Source organism: Hemitrygon akajei, chromosome 16 (assembly GCF_048418815.1).
Source record: "Hemitrygon akajei chromosome 16, sHemAka1.3, whole genome shotgun sequence".
NCBI classification, from domain to species: domain Eukaryota; kingdom Metazoa; phylum Chordata; class Chondrichthyes; order Myliobatiformes; family Dasyatidae; genus Hemitrygon; species Hemitrygon akajei.
The window spans coordinates 64,092,658-64,107,595 of NC_133139.1; the positions used below are offsets into that span (position 1 = coordinate 64,092,658).

The 14,938-nt window shown below is 46.7% G+C and overlaps 1 protein-coding gene across 2 annotated transcripts in view; it reads right to left on the reverse strand.

Moving 5' to 3' along the window:
- The window catches only part of smarca4a (SWI/SNF related BAF chromatin remodeling complex subunit ATPase 4a), a 107,809-nt gene that overhangs the window by 65,768 nt on the left and 27,103 nt on the right, over positions 1–14,938 (reverse strand). For both annotated transcript variants that reach the window (XM_073069046.1, XM_073069045.1), the window contains exons 7-14: positions 12,241–12,367; positions 9,247–9,420; positions 6,791–6,964; positions 6,051–6,218; positions 3,272–3,322; positions 1,860–1,990; positions 701–758; positions 73–194 (exon numbers count right to left, since the gene is read on the reverse strand). In XM_073069046.1, coding sequence (XP_072925147.1) covers positions 73–194; positions 701–758; positions 1,860–1,990; positions 3,272–3,322; positions 6,051–6,218; positions 6,791–6,964; positions 9,247–9,420; positions 12,241–12,367 — 1,005 coding nt within the window. The remainder of the gene's footprint in view (positions 1–72; positions 195–700; positions 759–1,859; positions 1,991–3,271; positions 3,323–6,050; positions 6,219–6,790; positions 6,965–9,246; positions 9,421–12,240; positions 12,368–14,938) is intronic.

A 14,938-nucleotide genomic window follows, 5' to 3' on the forward strand; every position in this document is an offset into this window, starting at 1 on the left:
GGTTCCCCTTTGTGGCGATGCCAATTCCACTCACAGTGCTCCATTCCATCTATACCATAATGCTCTACTTACTCTATTATCTGCCTGGCGTCCAGCTCAGACACCTCTTCGCTGTCTGGATCCTGAATTTTCTTCTTCTCCTCGGGGGCAGTAGGTGGTGCTGATGTGGCCGCCTGCTCCTCCTCCTCCTCTTCCTGAACAAGAAACAGAGCCATCAATAGATCAGGTACCTGTCTGCCATTTTGATCACTTTGCACTAAAATGGACTTTTTTTTGGTTCTAATTGTGTTCTTACTTCTAAAAAATGTTTAGTTTATGTTTTCCTGCTTAATTACACTGCGGCTTAAAAATATCAACACTACTTTTTTTAATTTAGTGATGTCAAAAAGCTGGAGGAAAATTCTGGCCTTGTGCCTGGATCAAATGGGTACAACAGCCATTATCAACAAACAAGAGAAAATCTGCCGATGCTAGAAATCCAATCAACACATAGAAAATGCTGAAGGAACTCTGCAGGCCAGGCAGCATCTATGGAAAAGTTACCAGCCAACGTTTTGGGCTGAGACCCTTCAGCTGACTGGAGGAAAAAAAAACAACTGGCATTATAATGCTTCCTGTGGTCCACTAGATGTGTCCTATAATGAGGGCTCCTGCTCACCAGGCTTTAGATTGCATGTGTCTCTTTCTGTTCTGCACTTACCTCTTCCTCTTCCTCAGAGCCAGTGTCTTCACTGTCGGAGCGTGGGGCCACCTCATACCTACTCAGAAGAAATAAAGAGTAATAATAACAGGTGCAGAAACGAGCTGGGAAAGAGGGGTCAAAAATGGAAACAGGCCCCTCGGCCCATGCCAAACAAAATCCACATCTGAGCTAGTGACATTTGGCCCATATCCCTCTAAATCTTTCCTGTCGAAGTACCTTCTAAATGTACCTGCCTCAACCACTTACTCGGGCGGACCACACTTTGGGTGAAAATGTTGCCCCTCAGGTTCTGATTAAATCTCTCTCCTCGATTCCACAACCCTGGGAAAACCCTCATGCACCTCAATAAGGTAAACCTCACTTTCCTATACTCCAATGAAAAAAAGGCCCAACCTTTATCCATAACTCAGTTCCTCGATCCCATCGACATTCTTGTAAATTTCCTCTGTGCTCTCTGGCAGCTCAGTGGCATCTTTCCTACAGCAGGGTGTTCAAAACTAGACACAATACTACAAATGTGAGCTCGCCAATGTTCCAGCTTCTGTACTCAGTGCCCTGACTGATGAAGGCCAGTGTGGCAAAAGACTTCGTCACCAGCCTGTCTACCTGTGAGCCACGTTCAGGAAACCAGGTGCCTGTACTCCTCAGTGCCTGCGTTCTACCACCAGGTACAACATTCCAACTGGTATGGAGGGGCCACTGTACAGAGTTGGAAAAAGCTGCAGGGTGTTGCAAACTTAGCCATCTCCATTATGAGTATGAGCCTCACCAGCGTCGAGGGTATCTTCACATCGAAGGTATGGAGGGTATTTTGAGGTGTTGCCTCAAAAAGGTGGCATCCATCATTGAGGACCCTCAGCCCTCTTCTCATTGCTACCATCAGGGAGGATGTACAGGAGCCCGAAGACACTCGCTCAGTGTTTTAAGAACAGTTTCTTCCCTCCATCATCAGATTTCTGAACAAAGTCCCAACCCATTGACACTAACTCACTATGTTTTTGATCTAACCTTTTGATCTTATAATTTTAAAAAAATGTATTGCACTGTACTGCTGCCACAAAACAACAAATTTCACAACATTTGCCAGTGGTATTAAATCTGACTGTGATTGTGATTCTACACTGCCCAGGGGCCCGCTGTGTCCTCGTGTACTCACCCAGGGTTCATTTCCAACCAGGCGTCCAGCTGTCCGGCCTTTGGTGCCTCGGCCCCCGACAAGATTCGGCCACTCTCCACGTGGATCACCTTCACTGGCAGGTCACTCATCTGGCTGGTCTCATCCAGGAGCTGAGGGCAAGGGACATTTCCCAGTGAGTCAAACCTGCCATTTCACTTCTCCACCCCCACCTCGCCCACCTCAATCCTTCGTCCAATTCCTTCTATCCCTTTCCTACTCGCCATAGAGGGAGCACAGTGAAGATTCCCAGAATAGCTGCAGGGAAGGCAGGCTTGTTGTAAGACTGCACGGGCTAGCACTGTTATCTTTAGAACTAAGAATGACATCTCATTGAAGTTTAAAATTCTTACAGGGCTTGATGGGCTGGAGACAGGGAGATGGTTTAAGAATAAATAAGGGCGGGCCATTTCGGACGGAGTTAAGGAGAAACCTGCACAGTGACTTCTCTTCAAGCAGATCAACACCTCAACCCATTAACCCACACCACCGCCTCCCACCACTACCTACAAATCACCTGCTGTCATTTAATGTACGTACATTCAGTCTATGTATAGAATAGTTATTTGTATATTGTGTTTTATAGAAATGCTTTTATATTTTATATTCTTGAACCTTGAAATCCGACTAAAAAAAGGTGCTGAACCTTTGGAACTTTCTTCACATTGAAAGTGGTGGGAAAGCTTGTTATCTGTGTTCACTCAACACCGAGATCAACAGATTTCTTGATGTTACGTGAATAAGGGGATAATGCAGGAAAGTGTCACAGAGGTAAGCCAGCCTTGATCTTGATGGATGACAGACCTAGATCAAAAGGGCCAAATAATCTACTCCTCTCTCTGTTTCTTACATTCCTACATCTCAGAGGAGGAGAATGCTCCTGCTTGTGAGCCTGCCTGTCATTAATTAAAGATAGATAGAGATTAAAAATTAGCTTTATATGTCACATGTACATTGAAACATACTGTGAATGGCAACAGTTGCATCAAATCCAATCAGCAAGGATTGTGCTGGGCAGCCTGCAAGTGTCACCATGTTTCTGGTGCCAACGTACTCACCCTAACCCGTGAGTCTTTGGGATGAGGGAGGAAGCCAGATCAGATCACAGTCTTTATCATAGGAACGTGCTCTCCAGCCCAGAACCACTTGAGTAACAGATACTTTGGTGAAAGCCTTGTCCACAACATAAGACATCTTGGTCACAGTCAAAGGACAAAGCATCTGGAATACTGCCTGGTCTTCTTACTCAAGGAAAGACATACTGACTTTGGAGTTGGTGCTGAGGAGGTTTACCAGGTTGATTCCAGAGATGAGAGGTTTAATCTATGAGGAGATTGAACTCTTGATCTCTAGGTTGATGACATCACAGACCCAAATTTTCCCGAATCACTCACCTCACCATCAGGACCGACAGCCGAACCTAAGCCATCCACGTTTTCCTGCTTCTGTAAGTAAAAAGGGTAAAGGTTACGGGGAGAAGGCAGGAGAATGGGGTTGAGAAGGATAATAAATCAGCCATGACGGAAAGGCGGAACAGTGTCGATGGGCCGAATGGCCTGCCTCTACTGTTATGTTTTATGGTCTTAAAACTTCCTCCAGAGGAGGTGTGCCTAAGGCACCTGTACCACTCCACAGATTTGACCAAAAGGCTTGCCATTATCGACAGTATGAGGCATAGATAATGTGAGCAGTTAGTCCTATCCGCAGAGCAGGGGAGTCCGAAACTAGGCAGTTCAGACTTAGGGTGAAAGGGAAACAATTTAAAAGGAACCTGAGGGGCTACTTTTACATGCAGAGGGTGGTGAGTATGGGAAAGAGCTATCAGAAGAGACAGGTACAATAGTATCACGTAAGAAGAGGCTGAAAGCTGGTAATTGGGACTAACTGGATGGGTACCGTGGTCAACATGGCCTGAAAGGCCTGTATCCATGCTGTAATGCTCTATGACCCTACAACTCTAAAAGTATCAAGCAGTGTTAAAGGAAAGTACGCAGTCAGCCATGCTGTCTTTTGGATTTGATGTTAAATGAGACATGGGCCCAAGCTCTCTGGCAGATGTCAAATTAAATCAAAAAATCAAATCATTCAGACCGTACATGGGTACAGTCAAACGAGACAGAAGTTTTCCGGGGCCAAGGTGCATAACATACATTCAAAATAGCAAGAGAGAAAAAAATCTCACATTATTATGCAAGAAAACATGTAGAGTCCACGTCCCTGGGCAACATGCACGTTGACGGTACAGCTCCCGGCAGACTAGCCTGTCGAACACTGGAGGGCAGCTCCCAACCGAGCACAGACTCCATACCACACCGCCTCCAGCATCGTCTCCCCTAGACTGCAGCAGCTTGAGGCCTGATTCTCGTTACAACCGAGGCCACACTGCTGCCTCATTGCCTGTCTCACCACCAAACAAGGGAACTAGCCCTGTGGCATCTTGCATTATCAGGGTCTTGCAATTGCAAGAGAAACGTCCAAGACAGTAATTCACAGTTAGACCACACGCACCAACTCCGATGTCTTTGAGTAGAAGGCAGCAGCACGATCTGCACACAGGTCAGTTCCTCCGAACCTTCTCCGACCCTACTGATGGCTTCTCCTTCTCCGGCATGTCTGCCAGCTTCTCCTTCGCCTGGCTGCCTGCTGACTTCTCCCATTCCTGGACTGTCCGCTGCATTCTCCTTCTCCGTCCTGTCCCCTGACTACTCCTTTTCCGACCTGTCCCCTGGATTCTCCATCCTGCCCCGCCCCCCCCGGATTCTCATTCTCCGTCCCGTCCCCCGGATTCTCCTTCTCTGGACTGTCCGCTGGATTCTCATTCTCCGTCCCGTCCCCCAGCTTCTCCGTCCTGTCCCCTGGATTCTCCATCTCCGTCCCGTCCCCCGGATTCTCCTTCTCTGACCTGTCCGCTGGATTCTAATTCTCCATCCTGTCCACCAGATTCTCCGTCCCGTCCCCTGGATTCTCATTCTCCGTCCCGTCCCCCGGATTCTCCATCCTGCCCCGCCCCCCCCGGATTCTCATTCTCCGTCCCGTCCCCCGGATTCTCCTTCTCTGGACTGTCCGCTGGATTCTCATTCTCCGTCCCGTCCCCCAGCTTCTCCGTCCTGTCCCCTGGATTCTCCATCTCCGTCCCGTCCCCCGGATTCTCCTTCTCTGACCTGTCCGCTGGATTCTAATTCTCCATCCTGTCCACCAGATTCTCCGTCCCGTCCCCTGGATTCTCATTCTCCGTCCTGTCCACCAGATTCTCTATCCCGTCCCCCGGATTCTCCGACTCCGTCCCGTCCCCCGGATTCTCATTCATCGTCCCGTCCCCCGGATTCTCCTTCTCTGGCCTGTCCCCCGGATTCTCCGTCCCGTCCCCCGGATTCTCATTCATCGTCCCGTCCCCCGGATTCTCCTTCTCTGGCCTGTCCCCCGGATTCTCCGTCCCGTCCCCCGGATTCTCCTTCTCTGACCTGTCCGCTGGATTCTCATTCTCCGTCCTGTCCACCAGATTCTCCGTCCCGTCCCCGGATTCTCATTCATCGTCCCGTCTGCCGGATTCTCATTCTCCGTCCCGTCCCCCGGATTCTCATTCATCGTCCCGCCTGCCGGATTCTCCTCTGGCCTGTCTGTTGGCTTCCCCTTCTCCCAGCCACCTGCTGGCTTCTCTTGAACGTCCAGCGACTTCTCCTTCTCTGAATTGTCTGCCCTTGCCGTCAGCTCTGACCAACGAACAAATCACTGATGTGGTAGACCTCCTGTACCAGTTGTTCTTGGGAGTTCAGTATAGTCTTACGATCATAAAAAAACAAATTTTAAAAAGAAAAGTGCCCCTTTGGCTGGGCCCCAAGAGCCTGCTGTGTTCAAATATGCTACCATCTTTCCGGAAGATGTGGGAGATGGCACTACATTGAGGAATAAGGGAATTAGCCTCGGTCCCTTTTAACTAAAGCTTAAAACCCAAACACTTGGACAATATCTTGTGACTGTTGGTGTGATCTTCAAACTGCTCCTTGTATTTCATACGTTGCACAGGTAACTATGGCCTGAGAGTAATTTCCTGGGAGCTGCTTTGGGGCAACTGGTAGTTGTGAAAGGAGCATCAATTCCAAGCCTTCCTTTGAGCACAGAAGCCGTCCACCTCCCCCCAACCCCCACTCACACCGAGGCTCTTGTCTCACTGACCTTCTTCTTCTTTTTCTTCTTTTTCTCTTTTGCTGCCTGCGCTGCTTTGTGCTGCCGGACCAGTTCTGTCAGATTGGCCACATACTCGTCCGTCTGCTGCAGCAGGTAGGCCAGCCGCCGGTCCTTCTTCTGGTCGATCAGCTTGCGGTAGCCTTCCTCGTCTTCTGCCTGTGGAGTGAGAAACAGACAGATAGTTAGACAGAGGTGGGGAGGGAGAGAGAGAAAGACAGGTAGTCAGACAGAAGGCAAGGGAGAAGGGGAGAAGAGGAGGGAGAGAGGGGAGGGGAGAGGGAAAGGGAGGGAGGGGAAAGGAGAGGGAGAGAAAAGAGAAATAAGGAGGAGAAAAGACCAAAAGGGGAAGAGACAGAGTGAGAAAGATGACACACAGACAGAAAACGAGAGAGAGAGAGAAAAAGAGGCAGCAAGGAAAAGAAGAGATAGGGATAGTGTGAGACATAAGGGAGATGTAAAAACCAGCATTGATACTTTAATAGACAGTCAGCACTAACATAGGTAACATTGCTGTCGCAAAAATCACTCATACATCCAATCCCCCATCTATTCTGTCTTACACCTGTACGAAGCTGGATTGTGTGTAGTATTTGATTCACCTCTGGCAGCTGAATAGATTAACACCCCAGAAGGCCAAAGGAGCCATTTGCCTTGAGCACAGCCAGCACCCACAGAGGAAGTGTTTGGAGGGGTTGCTGGTGGGATGGGAGGTGCAGGTTGCAACTCACCATGAGCCTTCTCATTCTCTCCTTCTCGATCCGTTCATTCTCCTTCTTCTGCTCCCGCTCGGTGTTGGCATGGTAGGTAGCCACAGCTTTGGTTAGTTTCTGCATCTTTCCTGTGACTGATCGGTGATATTCCTTGAAGTCCTTTGCGTGCTGTAGGATACTGTTGAGGTATTCCTGGGTGCAAGAACGGGTAGATGGAAGGGTGGTGGGGGGGGGGGGGTCAGTGCACCATTTTGTCATTGGGAGTGGGTTGCAAACATAAATGCAGAACAGTGAGAAAGCATGAACTCCATCACACACCTACCACTCACATTGGATTGGATCGAGAGTACCGTGCTCTAAAAATACCTTGTATCCACCAACTTCATGTCACAGTTTGTTGGGGGAGTTCCCCGTGGCATTCACAAATAATTCAGGTCAAGTCTGAACCACTGTAATTAGATGTCACAAAAACACCTCCAGTTACACTGTTAAGGACTTGTCCAGTTCCTGTTCCTTTTTCCTCAGTTCCCAGTGTCTTGTAACCTGCCTCCATAACCCCTTGCAGCTCTAACAATCCTCTGAGATTCTGCAGACGCTGGCAAATCCAGAAGAACACACATCAAGTGTTGGAGTATCTATGGAAGGGAATAAATAGTCAAGATTTTGGGCCAAGACCCTTCATCAGAACTGGAAAAGAAAGGAGAGGAGCTTCTTCTCTTCCCTTTCTCCTACGTTCCACTCTCCTCTCCTATCAGATTCCATCTTCATCCCTTTACCTTTTCTACCCATCACCCCCCAGTTTCTCACTTCATACCCCTCTCCCCCACCTACCCACCCACATTCTCCCTTAATGGCCTCACCTGTCACCTGCCAGTTTATACTCCTACCCTTCTCCCCACCTTCTTATTCTGGCTTCCTTACCCTCCCTTTACTTTTCAGTACTGATGAAGGGTTTCAGACCAAAATGTCGACCTTCTATTCCCTTCCACAGATGCTGACCGACCTGCTGAGTTCTTCCAGCCTTCTGTGAGCTCCTCTGAGATCTCTATACCCTTTAACCTCTTGAACAGCCCTGAATTTTTCCACCACTGTCTGTGGTGTCTTCGGTTTGTGTTCACACTCTGAATCTTCCTGAAACCTCCGTTTTTCCTCACAACCTTTAAGATTCTTCTTAAATTCCAAAGGCAACATGATGAAATGAAATGTTTGGAATGTTAACTCTCCCAGTCACTGATGCTACCTGACTTGCTAAGGTTTTCTAGCACATTCTCTTTTATATCCATTTCTTTGGCTGCTCGTCTTCACCTGTTCTTGTGAAACTTGGTGTGGAATGTTTTATAGCATCCCTACAGAGATCCACAGCGTTCTCCCATACGGCAGTTGTTAGGGTAATGTAATTTACAAATCACTGCCAAAAAACAATTAAAGAAACTGAACAAAAATTCACTCATGTAAGAAAAAAATAACAGAATGTGAAGGAAACATCAAACACTGTCAATTTCTGTCAAGGGTTCTGTCAGCCTTGATGGAATGGCATAGCAGACTCAGTGGGCTGAATGGCCCAATTCTGCTTTGATATTGTATGATCTTATGGGTCGCTTTATGGCAAATCACAATATGGATGATTATCTAGGACTGCTTTTTCCTAAAACTCCCTTCTGGAAAGTGCTATAGAACTATTAAAACGAAACCTTCATGTCATCTCAAAAGTTTCCTCCCCCAGGCAGTTAATCTGACCATTCTAGTTAATCCCCCCCACCCCCATCACTGCACTGTACTGAACTGTAAATACTTTAAATCACTTTTTATAATACTGTTTACATTGTATTTACATGATGGTATTTATGTACTTATGCACCCTTTATTCCCTACCCATACTTTAACCCCTAACTTTATTTTTATATTATACTTTATCTATATATTTTTTGAATGCTGTTTTTTTTATTGCATGTCGTGCCCTCACCAACACACGACAGCAAAATCCTAATACATGTAAATGTCGTAGTTCCATTCCGCGCCTTGTGGCGCATCAGGCAGTGACCCTGCCTTTTCTTTAGCGTTTATCTGTTTTTTATGAGGCCGAGATGCTAGCTCGACACTCAACCCAGCGTGGATGGAAAACATGCAATTCAAGGAGCCGGCCAGATTCGAACCCACGACCACTCGCCTTGAAATCTAATGCTGATGCCACTACATCACCCACCAGCTACATATGTGGCACATAAAGTTGATCCTTGATCTTAAATGCAACCCTTCTGTAACAGAAGGTGGCCTGTACTATGTTGAAGGTGGTGTATAAATACTGTGTAGACACCAGAGACTGCAGATGTTGGAACCTGGAGCAACACTCAAGATGCTGGAGGAACTCAGCAGGGCAGGCAGCATCTGTGGAGGGAAGAGACAGTCGCTATCCTGGATTGGGACCCTCCACGTGGACCGTGCGTTAATGTGGTGAGTGCCGGGGTCACATTCACCTGGTGCTTCTGTCTCCGTTTCCGCTCCTGCTCGATCTTCTGCTGCTTCTCCAGCTTCTCGGTAATCCGAGCCTCGCGGAGCGACTGCCGCTTGCTACGCTTGTAGGCTTTGGCATTCAGCGCCGTCTCCAGGGCCGTGTCCCTCCTCATGCACACAACCACCTCCTGACGGAGCTGAGGAGCAAACAGAGAGGTAGCTCATCAAAAGCAGTCTGAATGATAATAGTGACATCACCCAGCCCTATACCTGAGCGACACCGGGAAACATCTTAAACGATATTCTTTCCTCACGTTTGTCATGGTAACGGAAGGGTGAAGGTTGCAACCCAAATGCATCAGGGTAATCACTGGTCCTAATGCCCCACTGGCTGCTGGGTATAATCACTGACCCAATGGTTGATGGTCATAGAGAGATGCAACACAAAATCATGCTCTCTGCATTTTTAACTAATGATTAGGCTGCACTGCCCAACAGTACCTGTGGGCGGCGCTGCTGAGTGCAGGATAAGTTGAACCATAAGCTCAGTGTCAACACCACCTGTAACACGAAGGTACTGCACCTTGTGCTTCCACTGAACCAAGGTGCAATTCTTAATCATAGCTCACATAAATAATCTATAGAAGATTCTGCACTGATCACCCATGAGGGACATAGAACAGGGTGAATGCTCGCAGCCTTTTTCCCAGAGTTGGGGAATCAAGAACTAGAGGACATAGGTTTAAGGCGAGAGGAGTAAGGTTTAACAGGAACTTGAAGGGCAACTTTTTTTTTTACACAGAAAGTGGTATTTATCTGGATTGAAATGATTGAGGCAGGTATAATAACAACTTTTCATTGACCACTGGAGATGTACATGAATGGGAAAGGTTTAGAAGGTTATGGGCCAAACAATAGCAAATATTGCTAGCTTAGGTGGGCACCTTGGTCAGTATAGATCAGTTGGGCCAAAGGGCATGTTTCCATGCTGTATGACTCTGTTAGTGGCATCCACAATCAATTAATTAGAATAAAGAAAGAAAATTCTGGAAATATTCAGCAACTGATAAATGTGAAGGTGATTGGAGGAAAGTATAGAGGAGATGACAGAGATAGGTTTTGACACAGAGTGCCTTGCTAGGAGTGTTGTTAGGGTCAGATACACCAGGGATATTTAAGAGTCTCTTAGAAAGACACAGATGAAAGAAAAATGGAGGGCTATGTGGGAAGGAAGGGTTAGATTGACCTTAGAGTAGGTTAAAAGGTCAGCACAACATCCTGGGCTGAAGGGCCTGTATGGTGCTGTAGTGTCCTGTGTTCTAAAACGATCAGTAAACAGGGGAAGTGGACACAGGAAAAGGAACCGATGGTGATACAGACATTATTTACACCTCAAGTTACTCTGTTTCTGGAATGTTCTGGCTGATTCCTAGAACAGCACAGCACATTACAGGCCATTCAGCCCATGACGTTGGTTTAGTAGGGTGGTGCAGTGCTGGTGCCTCATAGTTCCAGTAGCCTGTATTCAGTCCTGACTTCAGCTGCTGTGGACCTCTGTGACTGCGTGGGTTTCTCTCAGTCTCAGGTTTCCTCCCACAAGCTAAAGACGTGCTGGTAGGTTCATGGCTGCAGTAAGCAGCCCCTAGTGTGTAGGTGAGTGGCAGAACATTCATGGGATGGCAAAAGTCAATGTGAATGCAGGGAGAATCAGCAGGACTAGTGTCATCATGGATATGGAGGGCGAAGGGCTGGCCTCTGTGCTGTTTGACTATGAATCAACAGGGGCTTTCAGAGGGAGATGAATAACACTGAAAGCTGTGGGAGGGCGGGATGCGGGTAAATTGCAGGGGAATGGGGATAATTAGCCACCGTATCAATGAGGTAGTTTACCAGCACAATGAACAGAATGGCCTTCTGGATGAAAGATCTGATCCTGTGGCTTCACGTAGTGTAGTGGTTAGCACAGATCTTTACAGTGCAGTGCTTACTAATAGGGGTTCAATTCCAGTTGCTGTCTGTAAGCAGTTTGTATGTTCTACACGTCACTGTATGGGTTTCCTCCCTGTGCTCCAGTTTCCTCCCATATTCCGAAAACATACAGGTTAGGGTTAGTGAGTTGTGAGCATGCTATGTTGGCACTGGACTGCAGGATGCCTGGGACAATCATCGCTCCCTATGCAGGACATGCCTTCTTCTCATTACTACCATCAGGGATGAGGAACAGAAGCCTGAAGACACACATTCATTGTTTTAGGAGAGGCTTCTTCCCCTCTGCCATCTGAGTTCTGAACGGTCCATGAACACACACTACGTCACTACTCCTCTTTTGCAGTATGTATTTATTTTTTTAGTAACTATAGTAAACTTTAAAGGCTTACACTAAACTGCTGCCACAAAACAACAAATTTCAGAATCAGAATCAAGTTTAATATCACTGACATACGTCAAGAATTTTGTTTTTTTGGTGCAATACAAGAAATATATATAAAATAAGTTAAATATATAGAGCTAAAAGAGAGCAAAAATGGTGAGATAACTGAAGACATATGTCAGTGATAATGAACCTGATTCTAAGATACATTTATGGTTTCAGTGAATGATGGAATAGGCTTATGGGCTCTGTTCCTTTGTTCTCAGAGTGTGCATGCTCGTCTGCAGAGCATAAAAATGGGGAACATTGTTCTGAGGGAGAGGGAGAGAACAACAGCAGGAATGGAGACTGAGCTCGCGTCTTGTGCAGGAAAAGAAAGCTATGAACAGAAACTTTGTGTGTGTGCGTGCAGCGGAGAGCCCGTTGTCATGGCAGTGCTATTGGGCACGTCTGTGAGCAGCAGGGCAGGGTTCAGCCCACAGTAGGGAGCTGATAGCACGGCCTCTAAATGCAGCCCAGTCACAGCATTCTGCTTTCAGATTGCATGCGGCTGCATTTATTAACCTTGTCACTTGTAGCCGGCGGAGGCCACAGTGTCAGGGCAGAGCCAGATGTAAAAGCAGAACTACCCACTCCAAATACAAACCTGCCTCTGAAAATTAAGAAGCCGCAGAGCCTTCAACTCAATGGTTGCTTTGGTGCGGAGGTCTCCGGCCAGTGAGCCGGGAAGGTTTTCCAGTTCCTGGATCCGATGGGAAATTCGTGCTTGTAACCTGCCGACATAATTGGGTGTTAGTAGTGTGAGCCACAACCAAAGGGTATAAGATATAGGAGCTGAATCAGGTCATTCAGCCCATCGAGTCTGCTCCATCATTCAATCATGACCAATGTTTTCTCCCCCAACCTTCTCTAGCTGAAAGCCCTGGGAGGCAAAAGCTTGGTTAGGACTTTTCATGGGCACAGCATAGAATTCAGAATGCTTATAAACACAAGAGATTCTGCAGATGCTGGAAATCCAGAGAAATACACACAAAGTGCTGGAGGAACTCAGCAGGTCAGGAAGCATCTATGAGGTAAACACAGTTGACAGTTTGGGCTGAGACCCTTGTCCTGATGAATGCTCTCAGCCGGAAACCTCGACTGTTTATTCCTCTCTATTGTTGCTGCCTGACACTGCTGAGTTCCTCCAGTATTTTGTGTACGTTCCTCAGAACATTTAATTGTACTTTCTGAAGTGTGTCTTAATGGGAGGGCAAAACAGATGGCAGGCAATGACACAGAAGACGAGCTGAGGCCATGATGGTGGAGCCAGCCTGAAGCTCCTATTTTCTTGAGCCTTCGTTCACTTGCTGCATTAAAGAGCCGGAAAAGGTCCACTACAGCGTGACTGCTTCCTGACATACAGATCGGATTCCTTCATCTTCTTCAGCCCTTTGTCTTTCCTACCCATTTCCTCCTCTCTTCCCCTCATCTGGCTTCACCTACCACCTTCTAGCTTTTACTCCTTCCCCTCCTCCAACTCCACCTCCGTCTTCTTAATCTGGCTTCTACCACCTTCGCTTCCAGTCCCGATGAAGGGCCTCAACCCAAAATGTCGACTGTTTATGCTCTTCCATAAAAGCTGCCTGACTTGCTGAGTTCCTCCAGCATTTTGTGAGTTTTGCCTCCTGTAACACACCTGTTCATGGATCATCACAAGAACAGAGACAAGTACTTTAATCTACCTAGTTCCTCCAGCTTTTTGTATTTCTTGTGCTTATGGTGTCCTGGTGTGCTGCAGTGTAATACCACTGGCAGCAGATGGCGCACTTGGGGCAAAGAGGACAGCCTCACACCCTACTCCCTCCCCTCCATACTCAACAACATGTAAAGAACACTTAACATCTTATTAGTCGTCACGAGAGTTTTATTCACTAAATGTGATCTTTCGCAATACCCTAAAACATTGGCATCACACTTCATTTGACTCTTCTCCAATATCCTGGTCTATGAGTTGTTGGGAGATCTTCAACTGATTGCCCGGAAAGTAGTAAACACAAGAGTTTCTACAGATGCTGGAAATCCAAAGCAACACACGCAAAATGCTGAGGCAGCATCTATGGAGGGGAATAAACAGTTGATGTTTTGGGCCGAGGTCCTTAATCAGGCCCTGATTAGATTAGGGAGTTAAATTAGATTTGATTAAGAAGGTTAAGGTAAAGGAACCCTTACGAGACAGTGAACAAAATACGATAGAATTCACCCTGCAGTTTGAGAGGGAGAAGCTAAAGTCAGATATATCAGTATTAAAGTGGAGTAAGGAGAATTACAGAGGCTTGAGAGAAAAGCTGACCAAAGTTGCTTGGATGGGGACACTATCAGGAATAACAGAAGAACTGTAACGGGTGGAGTTTCTGGGGTCACGTTGGAAGTCGCAGGATAAATACGTGCCAAAGATGAAGAAGTATTCTACAGGGAGGATGAGGCAACCACGGCTACAAGAGAAGTTAAAGACAGCATAAAAGCAAAAGACAGGGCATATAATTGAGCAAGAAATTGTGGAAGGTTCGAGGATTGGGAGGCTTTCAAAAACCAAAAGAAGGCAACTAATAGAGCCTTAAGGGGAGAAAAGATGAAATATGAAGGTAGGCCAGCCAATAATATAAAAGAGGGTACCAAAAGCTTTTCCAGAAATATAAAAAGTAAAAGAGAGGCAAGAGTGGCTATCTAGAAAAAGATGCTGGAGAGGTAGTAATGAGGGATAAAGAAATGGCAGATGAACTTAATAAACATTTTGCATCAACCTTCACAGTGGACGACAATAGCAGTATGCCAGAAATTCGACAATGTCAGGGGGCAGGCATGAGTGTCGTTGCTATCACTAAGGGGAAGATGCTTGGGAAGCTGAAATGTCAGAAGGTAGTTAAGTCACTCGGACCAGGTGTACTACATCCCAGGGCTCTGAAGGAGATAGCTGAAGAGATGATGGAGGCATTAGTAATGATTTTTCAATAATCACTAGGTTCTGTAATGGTTCCAGAGGACTGGAAAATTGCAAATGTCACTCCACTCTTTTAAGAAGAAAGGGAGGTATAAGAAAGAAAATTACAGGCCAGTTAACCTGATTTCAGTGGTTGGAAAGATGCAAGGATGAAGTTTTGGGATGCTTGGAGGCACGTGATAAAGTAGGCCAAAGTCAGCATGGTTTCCTTATTGGAAAATCTGGCCTGACAAATTGTTTGGAATTCTTTGAGGAAATAACAGGCAGGATAGACAAAGGAGAATCAGTGGATATTGTTTACTTGGATTTTCAGGCCTTTGACAAGGTGCTGCACATGAGACTGGATAGAAGATTGGCTGACTGG